The 15,815-nt window shown below is 60.4% G+C and overlaps 1 protein-coding gene across 1 annotated transcript; it reads left to right on the plus strand.

Annotated features, from left to right (window-relative positions):
• The first annotated feature begins 415 nt into the window (after window positions 1-415).
• Window positions 416-15,776, plus strand: LOC117652739 (prostaglandin E2 receptor EP4 subtype). The gene is made up of 7 exons (XM_034397830.1): window positions 416-798; window positions 8,787-9,113; window positions 13,927-14,110; window positions 14,193-14,338; window positions 14,405-14,629; window positions 14,716-14,866; window positions 15,712-15,776. The coding sequence occupies exons 1-7, from the start codon at window positions 613-615 to the stop codon at window positions 15,774-15,776; spliced, it is 1,284 nt and encodes a 427-aa protein (XP_034253721.1). The 5' UTR covers window positions 416-612.
• The last annotated feature ends 39 nt before the right edge of the window (window positions 15,777-15,815 follow it).

A 15,815-nucleotide genomic window follows, 5' to 3' on the forward strand; every position in this document is an offset into this window, starting at 1 on the left:
GGGGGCTGTGCAGTCCAACGCGTCCTGCGCGCCGCCAAGATGTGAAGAAGGCGTGAGGCTTGGCGTGAGGCTACCGCCACAGCGGCAGCGCGCCGTGTCGCCACCACGCCGTCGTGCCCCCAGACGCCCTCTGGGACCACGCCCAGGCACTGCAGTGCTCCAGGACCGCGCCGAAGGGCTTCGAAGACGACTCTCCGTCCGTCGGGTCGTCGCGGTGGGGCCCTCCGTCTGGACCGCCCCTCCCACCACGCCGCGGGGCTTGAGGCGCGGCCGCGACGCCCTGCCCAGGGCAGCGCAGGGCCTAGCCTGGCCCCCGACAGTGCCGGCGACGGCGCGGACGCGGGCAGACGGTGTGATGCCAGCGCGGGGCCACGGGCACGGCCTCCTCGGCCTCCACGGCCCGGCGCGCAGCCCGCGCAGTCGCGCCAAGCGTTCCGAGCCGAGCGGAGGAGTGGATCCGAGGCGCGCTGAGATGGCCCGGCCCGCGAGGCCCGCGGAGTGAGTGAGGCACGGCGACGACGACGCGACCCCACGCCACCGCAACAAGTGCCTGTGATTCTACTCGAGGGAAGTGGCCGAGTGTTTCCGGGGCAGTGTTCATCGCGGGGCGCCATGAGCGTCTCCGGGGTGCCCCTGGGGGTGCCCCTGGGGCCCATGGGGTTGCCGACGGCCGACTGGATGCCCACGCCGGCGTCCTGGCTCAACGACTCGGCGGCCGCGTCCCCCGCGTGGGAGGACAACGCCACCGCGCTGGCCGTGCCCCTGCTCCCCACCAGGCACATCAGCGTCACCACGGAGGTGAGTCAGTGGGCCACTCGGGGGCGGATCCAGAGCCGGACGAAAAAAAAGCGGGGTGAAGTAGCACTTGTTGCCGACGCACAGGGGTAAGGTGTTGCTTTTTGCCTACCTTCCAGGCGGCTATCTAGGGGGAGGGGGCTCTCCTGGACCCGCGCTTGGGTACACCACTGTCTCTCCCCCACCTACGCTCCTTGAATGCCCGCTGAAAGTCGTCCCTTTCAACGAAAGCAACGCGCTGGTTGAAACAAAATTCAAGACTGGGGTTTTCTCCGCTACTGAAACAACATCGCGCGAGCGCTTATCGAAACGCGATGAAGCAAGATTTTTTCCTGGCGTCGATTGTTTGCCTGGCCCTGTCGCCGTTTTGCGAGATGATTTTTCTTTTCGCGCCATTCGCGTCAGCGGCTTGCACGGAATCAAGCTTCAATCCGCATCCAAAACGACGCAGTGAGTGATTTAGCGTGAACCTCCCCACCCTTTCGGCCGCCCACGTGTTTAGGGTGTGCGAAGTGCGTTCGCTCCGCTTCAGAGTCTCGGAGGTGTGGGAGGAGGCTGCCCGCTTCTCGAATGGGGCGCGTACACTGTATCAACTGTATCGGCTTTCTCGCTATCACTCCGTGACGCGGCGCGGTGTCGACGCGCGGGCGGGGCCCAGCCGCCGAGCAGGGAAAGGAATTTATCACAAAAAAAAACAAATATGAACTTGCGGTTGTTGGACAAGAAGAAATAAAATTATGATCAGTTTCCACAATTTTTAAGAATTTATTTTTTCGTGTGTTTTTAGAAATGTCGTCGGGCCAGCGGAGTTTTTGTGTCCAATTTAAAACTCCCTCTCGTTTTATTTTTACCGATTTTTTTTTGGTAATATTTAATCTAGAAAATGACTGAAACTCAACAACCTAGGTGAATTTCAACAATCGACTAAGAACCCGTTAATTCGTCAACTGAAGTCGAGGCTTTTGTCGGCGTGTGTTTTCGGATTCCATTTCACGCCTCAGGGAAGGGAGGCGGGCGGACGCGTGAAATGGGTGGACAGGGCTTTGTACTCACGGCGCTGCCTGGCATCAGATTTATCCCCAGCATTTGCATACAAGGGAAAGGCAAGCCAGATCCGCAAACATAACCAAAATAATAATTGTTTGGTCGGAGGATTACGTGCTGCTGCAGCTCGCTGGGTGTGTGCTTTGGCGCAGAGGTTCGAAGTTTGGAAGGGCTGGGCTCTCCCGGATGATCCTGGACTGCGAGATCGCAGCATTACCGCCAGGGACGGTATTTTGGCATGCGGCGGTGGAGTATTTTTGTGCAAAAAAAAAACAACAAAAAACAAAGTAGTGGCAGGACTGCCTCTCTAGCGTCGGCGTGGCGTGTCTCTCGCACCTCGTGGCGATAGAGAGACTGCCTCCCTAGCGTCGGCGTGCGGCACCGCGTGACGTGGGCCGTGTCTCTCGCGCCCTGTAAACGTCCCTCTTGAAATTATGGGACTTACGGTGAGTCGCCTCGCTGGCCGCCGATGCCCTAGACAACTCGCCGTGTAAATTATAGGGCGCTTTGTTGGCGCAAAAACGCGGCGCCGCGCCACTGTAAACGAAAATACTGTGGCGGCATGGTGACGTGTTTTGGGCAATGATCCGCGAAAACGTTTCCGAGGTGAATAGCGGAAGTGGCCAAGTTCGAGGCAATATAGAGTCGCTGCTCCTGTTCACGCTGCCATTAGATAGATAGATAGATAGAGAGAGAGAGAGAGAGAGAGAGAGAGAGAGAGAGAGAGAGAGAGAGACGACGACGACGACGGAAATGTAGCGATGGGGGAGGGGTGCAAATTGACGCGGATGGTTACTATCGAACACAACCCTAGCCGCCTCGCATCATTGCCAACCGGTTCCGAGGGGTCGTCGCGTCGCGCTGTCTCTCTCGCACCCGCCCTGGACGCCCCGTGAGTGCGAGAGAGACAGAGCGACGAAAACGGCTCTTCGAGATCGGCCCGCCGACAGCCCTCTAACTCAATCCACTACGGCCCGGCATTGGAAAGTCACGCCCCTTTGGCGCCAGAGAGACACGGCCGGCTTCCGGAAGGCCCGATCCGTTTCTTTCGTCGCTCTGTCTCTCTCGCGCCCGCGTGGAGCGCGCCATGAGTGCGAGAGAGAAGGAGCGGAATGAAACCGCTTTGCCGTGGTCCGCGGAGAGTCAGTCGCACGGAATTAACCCTGCACGTCGCGGGACGACGGACACTAAATCGCGAGGAGAGAAATATGCTCGGACCGCGGGGCGCTGTCTCTCTCGCACTCGTGTGGCGACCCGGAGGGGTTCGACAGAGACGGAGCGACGCGGGCGAAGGGAACCCATCGAAGGCACGCTCTTGCACGCTCTGGCCCAGTGACCAGTGAAATTCGCCCGAAAGGCCCGGGGAAGATGTTCGGTCGGCTTTTCCGAGGAGCTGCCCGGTGGGGCGGCATTGACCTTGCGCACGGCCCGTCGGGCGCGTGCATAGTGGCATAAATGTTATTCATTGAATTAAACCGCTTCGCCACGCCCGCGCCTTGCCATGTTCGGAGCGTGGGGCGCGTAGAGAGGGGAATTGAGAGACAGAAATGGAGAGGGAGGGAGGGAGAGAGAGGCAGCGAGGTACGCAGGAGACCAGCGATGTGAAGGAGCGGTTACGGTCAGAGGTCAGAAGGCCGGAACCACCCCGAGAGGCGCCGAGAGGGGCCTCGAGGCGGTGGGAAGGCATGATCCGGATGGCTGGAGGTTGTGGAGGGGGAGGGGAGGGGGCGTCCTGTAAACTTCGCACCCTCACTTTGGGGCGGGGGAACCACCACGTTGGGCACGGCGCTGCTGTCTCAAAGATGGCAGGTTGGGTTAGGCAGGTCGCGGCGTCGAAACGTGGCAGTAGCGCATGCAGTTTATGGGCAGTCCCTTGCGGAAGGTCCGGGTCCGGCTGCGGGCGGTGCGGGGGCCGGCCTTGCCCTTCAGCCTGGCTTAGGCCCCCAATGAGTGCGTGCGTGTGAGGGGTGGGGGAGGGTTTGCGGTTTGGTCAAGAGGGTGGGACCAACCCTCACAGCCAATACCTCATTGTCATGGTGCCTCAAGGAGCCAAGAGCCTGCGGCGTGGAGAAGAATTGCATTTCATTCGGTCGGCTAGGTCGCTGTGAATTCAAATGTAGCCTCTCTCTCTTCGTGCGCGTTGAGTGTAAACGCCCCGCGGAAAGGCGGAGGCAACAGTATTCGTTTTCGTCGAGTGTAGGCCCCGGGTTTATACGGCAGGCCCAATAGGACGTCCCTGTTCTCGTCGTGATCTGGGCCGGGACGCTGGGCCGGCCTCTATCAGCGCGCCTCTCTTTTACGACCCTCAGGGCTCTGTCTCTCTCGCACTCGTGGGTCGGTCCCTAGGGGTGCGAGAGAGACAGAGCGATGCGAAAACCGTCCGGAAACGGCTCTGCCGACGAGCCGAGGCTCATAGCGCCGTTCTCACTCCGCCTCGATGACTGGATAACAAGAAGCCGTGAGTGAGGCAGCACTGCGAATGATGACATCGGGCCGAACGATGGGTCTTATATCATCTGAAGAGGAGATTGGTGGTGACAGAAAATCGTTGCTTCTTTTCGTGACGGTCTTCGAACTGCCCTAATTTTTAGACGAAGACGAATGGATGAATACAAATTGGTTTTCTTTTGATATTGCCTGCCGCTGTACCTCGGTGTACGCGGTGTGTAGAGAAGAAAATTGGAGTGACATGATTAGAATCAGGAGTCCCTTTGAAGCGGTGGCGTCCACGCCGGCCACGCCGGTCGCGCCGGCCGGACAGTGCTATCAGTGTAACGACGGTCTTTTGCCGCGTGCCTTTGACGCCCCTGTGTCTGCGGCCAGAAGGCTGAGCAGTCGCTGTCTCTCTCGCACCCATGGGGCGTCCCGTCGAGAAACCGCTCGGAATCAGTGTGCAGGAGCCACAGCCGTAGCCACCCCTCTGTCCTCCATCCCTTCCTCTTCCTCTCACGTGCTTTTCGCCTCGTGTTCGCTGTCTCCCTTCGTCTCCCTTCCTCTCCAAACTTCATATTGCCATGCCCTCTCTGCCACTGCCAGCCTCCCGTGCCACGATCGCCATCCTTGTTGTGATTGTTGTTATGTCCCATTTAGTGTCCTGTGTTGGTTGATGTGATTTCCACCGTGGCGCCGGGGCTTAAATACCTCAAAAGGTTTTCTATTTTCTCAGTGTTTTATCATCATCTCTATCCTGTCCTTGCTGTTCTTTACTCAGAGTTGCTTTATATCCTTTCTGCAATCTTACTCGTTATACCCCCAGTTCGTTTCATCATCCTTCCTCTCCTCTCCCTGTCTCCCTGCTTATGTGTTACTTCATCGCCATCCTTGCTCGCCATAGCCCTTTCGCCCTAGAGAGCCCTTCTCTCTCCATCCTCCTCCCTCATTGCCCCTCCCTCATATTTTCGTGTCCCTAGGCCGCAACTTTCTCAGCACGTCATGAGTGTCGCGATGTATGTGCCCTGACTGACCCCCACACCCTCCCCCGCCACCCCTCTTGTCCCGCTAGCCGACTTACGAGTTTTCCTCCCAAATTCAGCGTGGCCTCCCCGAAAGACCTGCAAATCTACAAATCTTTGAAATTAACATTTCCATTTATGGGCAACGGACTTGAAAGCTACACACATTTGTAACAGCAAACGTGTGCGCCCTTCAATGTTAGATTTTTTTTGGCTCACGTCGCTGATTGACTGGGATTTCCATCGTCAAAACTTCGACAAGGCGTGGCGGCGCCTTTTCCTCCTGTCACTTGTGGCTCCTCTCTCTCTCTCTCTCTCTCTCTCTCTCTCTCTCTCTCTCTCTCTCTCTCTCTCTCTCTCTCTCTCTCTCTCTCGTGCGAGGCACGCGGCACTATTTGTCGCGTGGATTCGAATGCTGTGCAGCGTGTCGCCCCGGGGGAAGGGGGGGGAGAGAGAGCGCAGTTAATATTCTGATCCAGACGTCAGAATCTGTGAGGGGCGGGGGGGAGGGGTTCGGGTTGGGAGGGGTGCATAGCTACACAGCACACAGTGCGGCCGCAATCGTATTAGCAACAGCGTGGAGCGCGCAAGGGCCGAGGCGCGAATGCCCCCCCGGGGGGGGGGGGGGGTCTAGTCCGTGGGAGGGGGGTAGGGGGCCTGATTGCCGCGGCCCCACCCCCGTCGTTCCCGACACGGCGTGGCGCGGCGTGTCTCTCGTCCGAATCTTTTTCCAGGCGGCCGGAGCGCCGTCTTTTCCGGCGCGGCGCGGCACTTTTCACCGTGGCCGCTGGAGCCCGCGCTGGAGCCAGCGCTGGAGGGACGTTTAAACTGCCCTTGGCCTTGGCGGGCCCTGGGCCGCCCTGGGCCGCCCTGGGCTTGTCCGGACCGACGCTAAGCCCCCGCCCCCGGTCCGAAAGAGTAGCTTCGCCCTCTTTCTGTCTCTGTCGCACTCACGGGGCGTCCCGCAGGGGTGCGAGAGAGACGGCCTGCTCTCCCTGTGAATCACACGGCTGGCCGGCACCCGGAAACTGCGCGTAGTTTTGTTTGCCCGGGGACTTTTATTCCTCAATTTCACCCGGCGAGACGGCGGCTGCCGCTACACTGGCGGGAGAATCAAGTCGAAATGAGGAAAGTTGTTTTTGGTTTTCTGGAAACTTGCCGGAATTTTACTATGCATGACAACCAAGTTATTTTGGCAACACTGAGAATTCTAGTCGCATCCATAGAGAGCACGCTCGTAACTTGAAAGTAAGAATAGTTTTCACCGCTGGAATAAAAACTATTCCATACGTGAAAATAATGAAAGAAGTAGTAGAAACTGGGGCCCAGAAATTGAGTCCGCTGCCTCGTGGCTGGCCGGGCCGGCGGGGGTCTAATTCTTGTCGGTGACTAATCCAGGCTTCCAGGCTTCCAGGCCGGCCTGTCCAGCTAGCCGCGGTGGAGCCGCGTCGCTCAGCCACCCTCTCCGTCACGCCTCCCTCGGGGGTGCTACTCGGTCCGGGGGCGGTCCGGGGGCGGTCCGGGGGCGGCCCGGGGGCGGTCCGGGGGCGGGGCTGACTTGGGACGGGTCGCGGCCTGGCCCTTCCCTCGTGAGGGGCTGCGGGGGCGGCACTGTGAAGAGCAGAGGGGCCGCCAAGACTCTTGGCATTATGCAGCCAAATTCATCTCCAAGATGAGTTGAGACCATACCCGATGCTTGCTTTTCACAGTGCAGGGAAGTGCGTCACACCGCCCCAGGTCCTATAAAGCCTCCTTGCGACCACGGCACTGGCGTGGCGGGCGTGGCGCCCGGCAATGCTTATTATTGGGTGGGGCTCTCGGCCGGTGGCGCGCCGCAAACTTTCCGCAATGGAGTCTCGTGTGGAGAGCCAGCGAGCCACGAGTCTACGCTTATTTTGTGTTCCGGCCGCCGGCCTTGGGGAGTTAGTTCGCCAAGGGCTCGAGCGCGGTGTGGGCGCCGGTTATTGCTACCGCCATACCCGGGCTGTATTCCCACTTATCGTGTGGTAGAGAGTCCGACTCGCAGTGGGCCAGCAGAGACCGGGGAAGTCCCGGACGCGTTTTGAGCTCCAGAGTCGCTAAATGGGAGTCGAAATGAGCGTGTGGCCCCCACCAATGGATTGCTCTCCGAACGAGGAGTCCATTGGTGGGGTCACACGTTCGGTTCGAGTCCTGCTTAGCGACTATGGAGCTCAAAACGCGTCTAGAATTTTGGCCGCCGGCGCCGGTCTTCTGGCTCACTGTGCTACTGGGCCCAACCCAGTTCGCAAGGCCTTGCATGTCCAATCGAGATCCCCCCTCCCCCGTTTCAGCCCCTAACTAGCCCTTGATTGTTCCGGCACTGCCTCCGCCAGTGTAGGACCACTCTGTGGACCGAGGGAAGGAAAGGAGACAGCGCGAAAAAAGCGTCGCGTCGCGGCGGGGCCGGGCGGGGCGGGGCGGGCGGACATCTTGACGTGCAGCGCAGTGGAGGTGACGTGCCCACCACGCCTTGTTCATATGCGTCACTGCGGACGACGCGCAGCCCTGCCTCAAGTGTGCTCTCCCCCAAAAAGGGCTGCCCAGCGCTGCCAAAACCAAGAGGTTGTACGTTTCCGAGTGTGCGAGTATTGTCGTTTTAGACATTACTTCGTTCCTCGTTTTGCTCACTATGAAATGGAGAGGGCTGCCGGATTCTGTTGTAACCGAAAATGGCCAGTGAATGCCATTCACTTTACCCGTTTGGAAGCTTTGTTAAAATTGGCGTGGGCAGCATGAGGTTTGCATGCGTTAAGAGCGCGTGCCTGTGAGCCGCTGTGAGCGCCTCCCGACGCTTTTGGCGAGGCTGACGCCGCACATCGCTGCCGTCGCTCCGTCTCTCTCGCACTCACGAGGCGGCCCGGCGGTCCGCGGGGGTGCGAGAGAGACGGAGCGATGACACGCCGCGCCTTTCCACCGAACGGAAGCCGTCGGGAGTGGCGAGTCCGAAAGGGGAGGGGAGGGCGGCGCGACGCGGGCATGCCAACGAGCAGCCGACTGATTCCAAGTCGCCCTGTCTCTCTCGCACTCCCACGGGGTGCTGACGAGAGCGACAGAGACAGAGCATCCGCCCGGAATCACCGGAGCAGCGCGGCGGAGCGCCGGGCGGGTAGGCAACGTGAGGCCTTGCGCGCAGCCGTGTCCGCGCGGAGCCTACCCGCCAGGCGCTCTCCGCGAACCGCCGCGAACGGCAGGGAACACACAGTGGGCCAGAAGACCGGTGGAGGCGGCCAAAACTCTGGACGCGTTTTGAGCTCCAGAGTCGCTAAATGGGATTCGAACCGAACGTTTGACCCCACCAATGGATTGCTCTCCGAACGAGGATTTAGCGACTCTGGAGCTCAAAACGCGTCTAGAGTTTTGGCCGCCGCCGCCGGTCTTCTGGCCCACTGTGGAACAGTGGCGAAACCAAAGCGCAGATGCAGCCTCCATTCAAGCATTCAACAGTGTACACAACGCGTTTTCTTTCTGCTGCAGGTGGTGCTGACGGTGTGCTACGCGGTGGGCATCGCGGGCAACCTGGCGGCGCTGGTGATCCTGGTCCGGGGCGGGCGGCGCGCACACCGCAACGCGCGCCACTCCCTGATGCTGCGCTGCCTGGCCTGCAACGACCTGGTGGCGCTGCTGGGCATGCTGGTCATGATGCAGGCCCAGCTGCGGCTGCCCACCGCCCTGGTGCGGTCGCGCTGCTTCTGCGGCCTGCGCGTCGTGTGGCGCCTCTTCGGCCTGGGCTCGGGCTCCGTGGCGCTCGTCATGGCCCTGGAGCGCTGGCTCGCCCTCACCAGGCCCTTCCTGTACCAGAAGGTGAGGCGGCGCGAAGCGGCGCGGGGCGGCGCGGGGCGGCGCGGGGCGCACAGTGGGCCAGAAGACTGGTGGAAGCGGCCAAAAGTCTAGACGCGTTTTGAGCTCCAGAGTCGCTAAATGGGACTCGAACCGAACGTGTGACCCCACCAATGGATTGCTCTCCGAACGAGGAGTCCATTGGTGAGGTCACACGCTCGGTTCGAGTCCTGTTTAGCGACTCTGGAGCTCAAATCGCATCTGGAGTTTTGGCCGCCTGCGCCGGTCTTCTGGCCCACTCTGGGGCGCCCTCCAAGTTCAGGGTCCACATTAATTCCATCCCTGCCGCTACGCGAAGACCCAACCACCGCGGGGCTGGAAACCACGCGCTCGCGTCCGCATCACTGCCCTCCACTGTATTTTTCTTTGGAGCGGCAACTTTTTCGGCTCCGCAGCGTCGTTTCGCCGCTATGTCTCTCCGTCTCTCCCGCACCAGAACGCTGTGTGAGTGCGAGAGAGGCAGCGCGACGAAAACTGACTCCCGGAATGAGTCCGCAGGTACGGGGCGCGGCCGAGCGGGCCCAGCGTCCTTGTAAGAGCAAGCCGAGCTGCGACGGGCTTCGCCAAAAGGCTTCGCTATCAACCGTTATGCCCGTGTCGCGCCCCCAACGACGGCCCGGGGGGGCCTGTAGGTGGGCACAGACCTCCCCAGGCCCGGCTGCCGTGCCGTGTCGCTCCTTGGCCGCGCCATCGGGAGGACGTGGCCTGCCTGGCCTGCACGAGGTGGAAAAAGAGGGGGGGGGGGCAGATCGGTCCTCCGTCGAGTAATGGAGAAAAATTTGGCCGAGGCGGAGGTGCGCTGGAAATGAGGCATGCCGGTCAGAGAGTCGGCGCCCTCACTGTAAAGGTGGGGCCGCGCGCCGCGAGCGCTTTCAAGCTTTTACGGCCCCCGGGCGGAATCGCGTCGCCATTCACGCGGCCGCCCGGTCGCTCCGTCTCTCTCGCACCCTCACGCGACGCCCCGTGAGTGCGACAGAGACGGAGCGACGGCACGGTCCTTCGGAACCAGCCCGCTGGGGAAGGGAGTAGAATGAGGGCGACGTCGATATAGCTTAATTTTACGCCGGCTAAACGCTCCGCGACGGGAGGGGCACTGTAAGGAAAGCGACACGCATTCTCTCGACAAAAAAGCAACGCTGTGAACCCGATAGATATGGATTCCGGTTGCCGGTCGGTACGATCATGTGTGGTCTAGCCCTTAATGGTAATGGTAGTGGAGGCGGGCCCGCCGAGCCGGCCTGTTGAGCGGGTCTGCCTATCGCCGGGTTCGCAGGCGTTTCCCTCATCCTTGAACGCGTTGGCCACTCCCGTCACGTCGACACAGTTTTTGCGGGTGTCGGGTGCCGAATGAAAAGGGTGGCGCCCTTGGCCGAGGGGTGGGGGGCGCTAATGCGACCCCGGCAGACTCAAAGCCACCGAGACCCTTCCCAGTGTGGCAGAGGGCGTGTGGACTTGCTCAACGTCTCTCTGCTTCGTGCCTTTTCCTGTTGCTGTTGAGGGAGTCCTTGACCTCTCAAATAGTGGAAAAGGGGCCGCGTCTCTCCGCGCAAATGCGTGGAATTCAATAAAGTGTCCGGAAGGAGCCTACTGTACGAAGGCACGGCGGTGCGGCTCAGGAGGTGCGCCGGGGGCGAGGGCTGCGGAGTGTCTCAGCACGCTGTCGCATTAGCGCGTGTCGCGTGCCGAGTCAAAGGCGTGGCTTATTTATGAGGATCGTGTTGGCCGTCACGGCTTGGGGCTGGGGCACTGCACTAGGCTGCACTAGGACGACTAGGCCGCACCGCTTCACAGTTTATTTTGGACCCGCTTTCGCTTCTCCACCGACGCGCGCGTACGTCGAGAGCGACCGGATTCCTTCGGTATTCCATACACCAGTGGGGGATTCGCCTGTCGGCGTGCGGTGGGTGGTGCGGCGGTGGCCTTGGCTGCAGTGTAGGTCCCGAGCTCCAAGCGACTTTCCCTGTTGGATGGTGGGACATACCGTCCGAGGGGTTCCTTTGCGCAACGAATTTATCTATTTATCATTTATTTATTTATTTCGCTGCCAGCCTCGGCATAAGCTACAAACACTCTGACCATTACTGCAGAGATACTGCGTGCCCCGCACATCGCGTTCAAGTTGATGAGGGTATAAGGGCCCCCATCGCGCCACTTCGTCTTGTATTTTTGTCACTTCGTTCGGAGGGACTTGGTTTCCGGGACCGTCAACAAGCGCCAACTTCCCAAGGATAGCGCGAGGCAGAGAATGCGCAAAACAAGGCGATTCGTAATTTGTGCAGAGAGAGAGAGAGAGAGAGAGAGAGAGAGAGAGAGAGAGAGAGAGAGAGAGAGAGAGAGAGAGAGAGAGAGAAGCATCTGGCGACGCAAAGGCTGCCGCCTGTCGCCACAGGCCGAACCCAAGAATTGCTGTCCTTCTTGGAGTTTTCTTCTCCGAAGCCGTTAAGACTGCGATCGAGCTCGCCATCGCCGTCCTCCAGAGCGCTTCCAGAGCGCTGTGGCGCGCTCCAGGGTGCTCCCGGACCATTCCGGTGACGTTTGATTGCGAGCTGTCTCTCTCGCACCCCTGCGGAACGCCCCATGAGCGCGACAGAGACGGAGCGAACCAGTCGCTGGGTTCGGCGAGGCCCTCGAAGGGGTGACAGCAGTCATCAGGGCTGCGACCGCTGTGACCGCTGTGACCGCTGCGACACTGGAATGGGACGAGTTTGGACAGTTTGGAGAAAGTCCGCGCTGCTGTGCGCTGTAACGTGAACACCCTGCCGCGGCCTTGTGGGGAAAGTCTTTTGCGCCGACTTCCCAAATCCGGGTTGTATCAAAGTGGCGAAAGTCACACATTCAAATTCGCATTCGGCAGGCTGGCGCGACATTGCGGTTCGGTTCGGGGCGGGGCGTTGTTAGCTGCTGCCTACCCATACGGCGTCAAGTGGACTCCCAAGCGGGCGCCCCGGCGTCGGGTTCTTTTGTTTGGGTTTGTAATTAAGGGCAAGAAAGGGGGAGGGGAGGGGTGGGTAATGGTGAAGGGGTTTCCGTCCGCTTTGCGGCTGTACTGCTGTACCGGCCGAAACCCCAGCACTAAAATAATAAAGACCTACATTCGGTTGGTCGGGAGAAATTAGTAAAGAACATTTTTTCGGGGGAGGGATGATTAAATTATGTTCGTTTGATCTTTGCTGTGAGGCGACCGGCAGCCGTCCGTCTGAACATAAGGAGCGAGAGCGCCTTAACTCCAGCCGATGATTTTCGCTTTTCGCGAATAAAGAGGGAAAGGGTGATTCGGGGGGGGGGGGGGTGCGTTCTGGGAAATACCGTGGGCCGAGGCGGCGTCCTCCCGCAGGCAGTCCAGCCAGGCCAGGACCACGCCCAAGTGCGCTCCCCCCTTTCTTTTCCATTGATGAAATGCGAGGCGGGAAGACCGGGGCGACCGGGGCGCGACCAGGCCGACACGAACGAGGCCAGCGCCAGCAGGCTAGCCGTCGAGGGGAAGTCCAAATAGCCAGTGTCTTTAATCGATATTCGTTTTTCCACCCACTAAGTTTGCGTAATTTAGGTTCTGTTTTACGAAAATTTCCGATGTGGTGTAAAGTACAGTAGGCACAACGACATTCGAATTGTTTCCTCGAGCTTGCGATGTGCTCTAGGGCGTAACTGGCGAGCTCCTTCGAACGCCGCCAGTTAGGTAAGCCCCCCCCCCCCTCCTCGCCGGCCGGAGCGCCAGCCCACATAAAGAACCCCTTTTCGGCGACCCGTGGCGACCATTCGGCCGTTCCCGGAACCGAGCGCGGCCGCCTGGCCCGAGGAGGGTGCCGTCGTGGAGGCAAAGGCTGGCAAAGGCCTACCGAGTGGCGGGGCGTGTTGGCCCACATCAATTACACCACGATATCAAACACATCGCGCTGCACCGCGCTGTCTCCGTCGTACTCGTGGGGCGTCCCGTAGCGGTGCGAGAGAGACAGCGCGACAGTCTGCCCGCTCGAGGGTCCTAAATGAGAGTCTCGACGGGGGCAGCCCATCGGCGCGTCAATTATCGAGATCTCGATCTCGTCGGCGATATCGGACACATCGCTGCACCGCCGCCCCGCGACGCCCAGCGACGCCGGGACCCCCCGCGACCCACATCGCGTGGGGGCTGGCTGGCGGGCTGGCCGCCGGCCGGCCGCAGAGACAGACTTGACGTACTTCTTGACGACGGCGCGGCTCGCTCTCGCTGACGTCACGGCACTGCAGCGCGCATAGCGTCGCGCAGCGGCGCCAACCACTGCAGACTTATTACGGAGTCGCTTTCGTCGCTCTGTCTCCCTCGCACCTGTAGGCGACGCCCCATGAGTGCGAGAGAGACAGAGCGACGACAACGACTCTCGGAATCAGTCTGCTGGGGACGACGACGCCAAGCCAAACGACGCGCCCGAGTTCATAAGTCAAAGCGAGGTGCGCGAATTTGGCGGGAAAATTCCGCGCGGGCGCGGGGAAAAGAGAAAGAGAGAGAAAATAGAATCACGGCGTTACGGGGTGAAAGGTTTGGGCATTTCAGTTGACGAAAATAGAGAACTAGCGCCAGGATACACGGCCTCGGTGATAAATGTTTCGAAAATTCATGTTCGGGGTGATGTGCGGGCGGCCAGGACAGATTCATCCCCCCTTCTTTCCGCTCCCCTCGTGTGGTTGCGGTTGGGTGTGGCTGCGCGACGCTGCGCCAATCAGTACCTGAAACTACCCGCGCTCTGATTGGTTGTTTGCTACTGCAGCGAATGGAATCGTTGACACGCGTTGTCCTTTGCAGCACATCACGTACCACGTGGTGCGGCGCGCCATCTTCGGCATGTGGAGCTGCGTGCTGCTGCTGGTCATGCTGCCCCTGTTCGGCTTCGGCCTGTACTACAACCCCGAGTCCAACGAGTGCGCCCGGTACCCCAAGGCCACCAAGCCGGCGGACATCGCGTACGCCTACGTCTACTTCACGTTCGGTGAGTGGCTCTATCGGACGAGCTGGTTGCGTGGTGGTTTTCGCGACGTTACGTCATTTCTGGACGCCCCCTTGTCGCGCAGGCATGCTGCTCATCGCGAGCATCCTGTGCTGCAACCTGCTGGTGGTGCGGCGCCTGCACCGCGCGGGCCAGACGGCGTGGGGCCGCGTGGGCCGCGTGCGCTCCAGGACGCTGACGAGCGCCACGTACTACTCGGACACGCGGCCCGCCGGGCCCGCCCCGACGGCCGAGGCGGCCGATCCGCAGCAGCCGGCCGGCCGGTGGCGGCTCCTCAGGGTGCTGCTGCTGCTGCGGCGCGGCCGGCCGCGCCCCGAGGACGCCAAGGACACCAAGGAGCAGCAGCCGCCGCTGATTCGCCGCTTCTCCAGGAACTGCCACCGCGTACGCGCGCTGCAGCACTCCGAGTCCGTGGACTCGGCCACGCACGAGGAGACGGCCTTCGCCAAGCTCATGGGGTTCCTCTGCGTGCTCTTCGTGCTGTGCTGGCTGCCGCAGATGGTGAGTTGGGTACTGCACTGTATCTTGTGCCTCGTCTCATGGAACCACGCCATTGACCTCCTTGCCCCTGCTTTGCCTGCCTCCAGATGGCCATCCCCCTGACGCAGCTGTGGCCGACGTGGCCGCCGGGCAGGAAGTTCGCCCGCCTGGCCGACTTCTCGCTGCTGCTGCACTTCACGCTGGACCCCTTCGTGTACGTCCTGCAGAGCTGCACGCGCCGCCACCACCACAAGCCGCCGCCGGCCGCCCCCGGCTTGGGGGCGGTGGGCAAGGCGCTGGCGGGGGCGGGCGCCACGGGGGCGGCCTCGGCGACGGCGCGCGCCGCGCCCTGGCCGCAAGCCCCGCCGCCGCAGTCCTACGCGCGGAAGCTGGGCGCCTCGCTGAGGCTCTGCTTGTGCTCGTGCGGGAGCGGCGGCCGCGACGGCGCGTGCAGGCGGCGGCAAGACGGGCTGGGCCTTCCCTCGGACACGCGTGACACGCGCTCGCTGGGGCACTCCAAGGACGTGTCGCTGCTGCACTACCACCGCGGCGACCGCGGCGCGGCGTCGGCCGGCCGCTCGGCCCTTGGCTCGGCCCTCACGCATTCGCACCACGTGGCCGACTCGGTCGCCTTGTAGGCAGCAAGCAGCTTGCCCTGTACCCCAGTTGCGCATCGCCGAAAGGGAATTGATGAACGTTTGGTGTTAGCATACTGACAGTTGCGAATTGTATCGCTGCAAGCTTCAGTCCTACTCGCGTACCGACAGCACAGCGGAACTCGGTACTCTGTAATTGCTGCTTGAAGCTCATTTCGCTGGATCTCAAATCTTTATGTACTTAGGAATGTGTAACTTATTTATTGTGTGAATCAGTCGACAAATTTAATATTTTTGCAGGGACGACTTAAATCAGGATTTTACATTTAAGATTAACAGAGTGATGTAGTTCTATCCTGATCAGTATTTTGCATCTATTGGCCTACATTAGGTTGGTGTAATGAGGGCATACTCCTGCTCCATTTGTAGTGAATGCCCACTGAATGTTAGTCTATAAGGCCTGTGGAATGGTGAGTGTCTGCATTATTCCATTTATGTGATTGTCAGAGATTGGTAGTATTGTAAGTCTCCTAGTCAAATTTTGTAAAATTGCATTGCTTTTGTGCCAATAAACTTTGTAAGTTACAATTGAAATATCATATGACAAGGTA

The sequence above is a fragment of the Thrips palmi genome, unplaced genomic scaffold (assembly GCF_012932325.1).
Source record: "Thrips palmi isolate BJ-2018 unplaced genomic scaffold, TpBJ-2018v1 HiC_scaffold_7, whole genome shotgun sequence".
In the NCBI taxonomy this organism is placed as follows: Eukaryota; Metazoa; Arthropoda; class Insecta; order Thysanoptera; family Thripidae; genus Thrips; species Thrips palmi.